This window comes from Arachis ipaensis, chromosome B03, assembly GCF_000816755.2.
Source record: "Arachis ipaensis cultivar K30076 chromosome B03, Araip1.1, whole genome shotgun sequence".
Lineage (NCBI taxonomy): Eukaryota > Viridiplantae > Streptophyta > Magnoliopsida > Fabales > Fabaceae > Arachis > Arachis ipaensis.
In genome coordinates, this window is record NC_029787.2 from 126,417,260 (window position 1) to 126,421,615 (window position 4,356).

The window sequence follows — 4,356 nt, forward strand, 5'->3', positions numbered from 1 at the left end:
CGTCTATCTATCTATCTATCTATCATATAAACTATTTGTTTTTATTTGTTTGGTCAACGACTACTCTGTTTACATTGAAATAAGCCCAAAGAAAAAATAACGGGCCTGCGCCTCCAACGGTTATAGTCCGAGTCCAACAATAGATACAAGTTTAAGAAACAAACAAACAAAGAAGTGTAGTTATAAATGGGTAAATACTAAACACATGTGAAGAAGATGCATGCATGTAAGCATGTGGTGATTTAGGATGAAGAAATAAGACAAGATGAACGTTATTGAGAGTGTAACAAACATTGCAAAGCACCCAACAATCTCACTCATAAAACGAAGCACCAGCCTGAAAGAACTCAAACAAATTCACGCACAGTTACTCCTCAACGGCACACTCAACAACCCACACTTCCACGCCCAGTTCCTTGCCACCATTGCCCTCCACAACCCAATTAACCTCCCTTACACCACCACCACCCACCTCCTCCGCCACCCTCACAACCACCCCAACCTCTTCGCCCTCAACTCCATCATCAGGGCATATTCCAAGGGCCCCACACCACACTACAGTTTCCATTTCTATAACCACCACATCCTCCGCAACAACCTCTCCCCCGACAACTACACTTTCAACTTCATGATCCGCACGTGCGCACAGCTACTTGCTCATGACTCTAGCACGTGCCTTCATGCTGCTGTTATAAAACACGGCTTCGACAATGACCCGCACGTGCAAACCGGGTTGATATTCATGTACGCTGAATTGGGGTGTCTTGGCTCTTGCTATGGAGTTTTTAGACGTGTTTTGAGGCCTGATTTGGTTTGCCAAACTGCAATGCTTCATGCTTCTGCGAAACTTGGGGACGTTGACTTTGCACGGAAGATGTTTGATGAAATGCCTCGGAGAGATTACATTGCTTGGAACGCCATGATTGCAGGGTATGCGCAATGTGGGAGGTCGAGGGAGGCGTTGGAGTTGTTCCGGGCGATGCAAGTGGAGGGTGTGAGGCTCAATGAGGTGTCCATGGTTTTGGTGTTGAGTGCTTGCACCCAATTGGGGGCATTGGATCAGGGAAGATGGGCACATGCTTATGTTGAGAGGAGCAAGCTTAGGATCACGGTGTCGCTTGGGACTGCTCTTGTTGACATGTATGCGAAATGTGGAGACATTCATAAGGCCATGGAAGTGTTTTGGGAAATGAAGGAGAGGAATGTTTACACTTGGAGTAGTGCCATTGGTGGGTTAGCCATGAATGGACTTGGCCATGAGAGTCTTCATCTTTTCTCCATCATGAAAAAAGATGGCCTAGTTCAGCCAAATGAAGTTACCTTCATTTCAGTGTTACGAGGTTGCTCTGTGGTTGGATTGGTGGAGGAAGGGCGAAGACATTTGGAGTCGATGAGGTGTTTGTACGGAATTGAGCCTCAGCTTGAACATTATGGCTTGATGGTTGATTTGTACGGTCGATCAGGGCTACTCAATGAAGCTCTAGAATTCATCAATACCATGCCTATGAAGCCTCATGTAGGAGCGTGGAGTGCGTTGCTCCACGCTTGTAGGATGCACAGGAACAAGGAGATTGGTGAGCTTGCATTGAACAAGATTTTGGAACTGGAGTGCAAGAATGATGGTGCATATGTCCTTTTATCAAATATATATGCTGATTACAAGAATTGGGAAAGTGTTATTAGTTTGAGGCAGAAAATGAAGGCCAAAGGTGTGACTAAGCTACCTGGTTGTAGTGTCATAGAGGTTGATGGTGAGGCTCATGAGTTCATTGTTGGGGACAAGTCTCACCCCAGATATGATGAGATAGAATTGAAGGTAGAAGAGGTTTCTAGGTGTCTGAGAAATGCAGGGTATGTGACAAACACAAACTCTGTGCTTTTTGATATAGAAGAAGAGGAGAAAGAGGTTGCTGTGAGTAGGCATAGTGAGAGGTTAGCCATTGCATTTGGGTTGATTAGTTTGAAGGAAGGCATTCCAATTAGGGTGGTTATGAATCTTAGAATTTGTTGGGATTGCCATGAAGTAGCAAAAATGATATCCAAACTTTTTTATAGAGAAATTATTGTGAGGGACAGAAACAGGTTTCATCATTTTGAAGATGGTCAATGCTCTTGTAAGGGGTATTGGTGAACCCATCGATCAACATATCCTATCCAGAACTGGTGGAGCAAGCTTGTCTTTGTATCTTCCTCTCTTTTTTTTCCCTCCTGAATTTGTGCAATACAGTTTTGCCTTCAATAACTGTAGTAGTTATGGAGTTGGGCCTTTGGGCCGTGGTACCTTAGTATTTGGAGGAAGCTCTGTCCAAATTAAAAACAACTTGGGTTGGTCCAAAAACAAGTGTCGGGTGAGTACTGTGTAAGAATGGCAAAGTCTTTGCCTCTTAAACTCCAACACCTGAGTTCGATACTCAGCAGAAGCTGAGTTGTTAGTTGTAGTTATAGTGTGTGTGAGTGAGTGGATGTGTGTATATGACCCAAAAAAAAAAAGAACAAATGTCATGAATTAGTCTTTGGTTCGTTGGATTAGGAAATACCACAAAAAGCCAAAAAAAAAGACAAAATAGCCTTCCAATTTGGTGAAAAACTTATGCTGGTATGGTAAAAAAATAAGATTTTTTATTTTAATAAATAAAATAAATGTAGTAATTATTAAAATAAATAATTTAAAAAATATTTATCGTTTTAAATTTCTCAATCATATCTCGTTTACATTGTAAACGAGATACACTTATCTTATTCACATTGTAAACGAGATAGCAGAAGACAAATTTGCAGCTAATATAAAAGGATGTGTAGCTCTTGGTGTTCTCCACACACATTTTATATCCTTTTTCTGTCTCGTTTTTCTGACCAAAATAAGGAATCAATGGCCGGTAACCTTCCTTACATAGTTGTGCTTGTTTATCCCAATTGTTGTATGAGAAATGGTGACAACGGGGTGATATTTGAGTGTGAGGATCCAATATTGTTTCGCATTCAAGGTGTGAATACGTTGTCGGATTTAAAGAGTTTGATATTGAGCAAGCTCAGTGGTACAGAGGTGAGGGAGATCAGAAGGGTGGGGATAAGTTACTGGCATCTATGGGCAATGGAGTCTTCTGATTTCGACTATTCCGACTTCAAGGGGACGAGCATGTGCGACTAATGTTCGACATCCATGGGAGGATCATGGAGTAGCAGGTAATGGAGCTTTCCGCCAAGGTAGGACATAATGGTCGCGGTGGTTCCGTACACTCGACCTATGTACAGGACAACCGACCTCTCGCACCACTGCCCATTCATGTCGCCATTCCAGTGGATGAGGCAGAGGAGGCCGAGGAGGAGTCAGACGATGGTTATGTGGCCGATAGTGCAGATAGTGATTCGTCCAATGGTGGCGATGAGGATGAGCTTGTTCCGGAGACACCTACCCAGACTGTGGCGCGCCATGTCCTACCTCCACCTCACCCAGTTTCGGCGCTATCGACAGTGCCAAGTCACTATCACACCCTAGATCTGGACGTCATGCATGAGAGGACTCCGTTTCCTGACACGGGTGAAGAGGATTACAACCTAGGCGGCTGGGTAGAGTTTCGGGTTGGCCATAGGTTCAGAAGCCAAGAGGCAGTGCTTCAGGATGTGAAGAACTACAGTATTCGCAGGAGTGTTGAGTACCAGGTGATCGAATTGGACCGGTTAAAGTACCTTGTGCAGTGTCGTCAAGCTGACAATGGGTGTTAGTGGAGCCTCCATATTGCCCTTCGGCGGAACCTCGGATACTGGTATATGTTCAACTTTAATTGTACTTTTGAGTACTTCTGTATGATATATTAAGTAGCTTTGAGATATGGCTGTAGCAAAACTGTTTTGTTGTGTTCAGGGAGGTTCGGAGGGTTGGCGGAGCGCACAATTGTCTAGCACCCACCATGAGGCAAGACCATCGTCAGTTAGACAGCAGTCTCATCTGCAGGGTCATATTGTCATTGATACAATCCAACCCCTCTGTCAGTATTCCGGTTTTGCAAGGTGCGGTCCAGTCAAGCTATCACTTCAAACCCTCCTACAGAAAGGTGTGGATGGCAAAACAGAAGGTAATTGCACAGATCTACGGGGATTGAGAAGAGTCGTACAACAAAGTGCCAAAACTGCTTCAGACACTACAGAGCTATTTTCCTAGAACCATTTGTGACCTACTCGTCAAACCGTTCTACGATGGACACCTCCTGGTACGCGACTGCAGCATGTTCGACAAAATTTTTTAGGCTTTCCCGTCATGTGTCGAGACCTTCAAGCATTACAAGCCGTTTGTATCTGTAGACGGCACACATCTGTATGGCAGGTACAATGGAGTATTGCTTATTGCGGTGGCGCAAG

The 4,356-nt window shown here is 44.1% G+C and overlaps 1 protein-coding gene across 1 annotated transcript; it reads left to right on the forward strand.

Moving 5' to 3' along the window:
- On the forward strand, window positions 1-2,189 carry LOC107634794 (putative pentatricopeptide repeat-containing protein At5g40405). The gene has a single exon (XM_016338213.2). It carries the CDS (start codon window positions 266-268, stop codon window positions 2,129-2,131), a length of 1,866 nt encoding a protein of 621 aa, XP_016193699.1. The 5' UTR covers window positions 1-265; the 3' UTR covers window positions 2,132-2,189.

Excerpts from the sequence above, each read along its gene's own strand:
- LOC107634794 (XM_016338213.2), top strand. The coding sequence starts at position 266 with ATGAACGTTATTGAGAGTGTAACAAACATTGCAAAGCACCCAACAATC.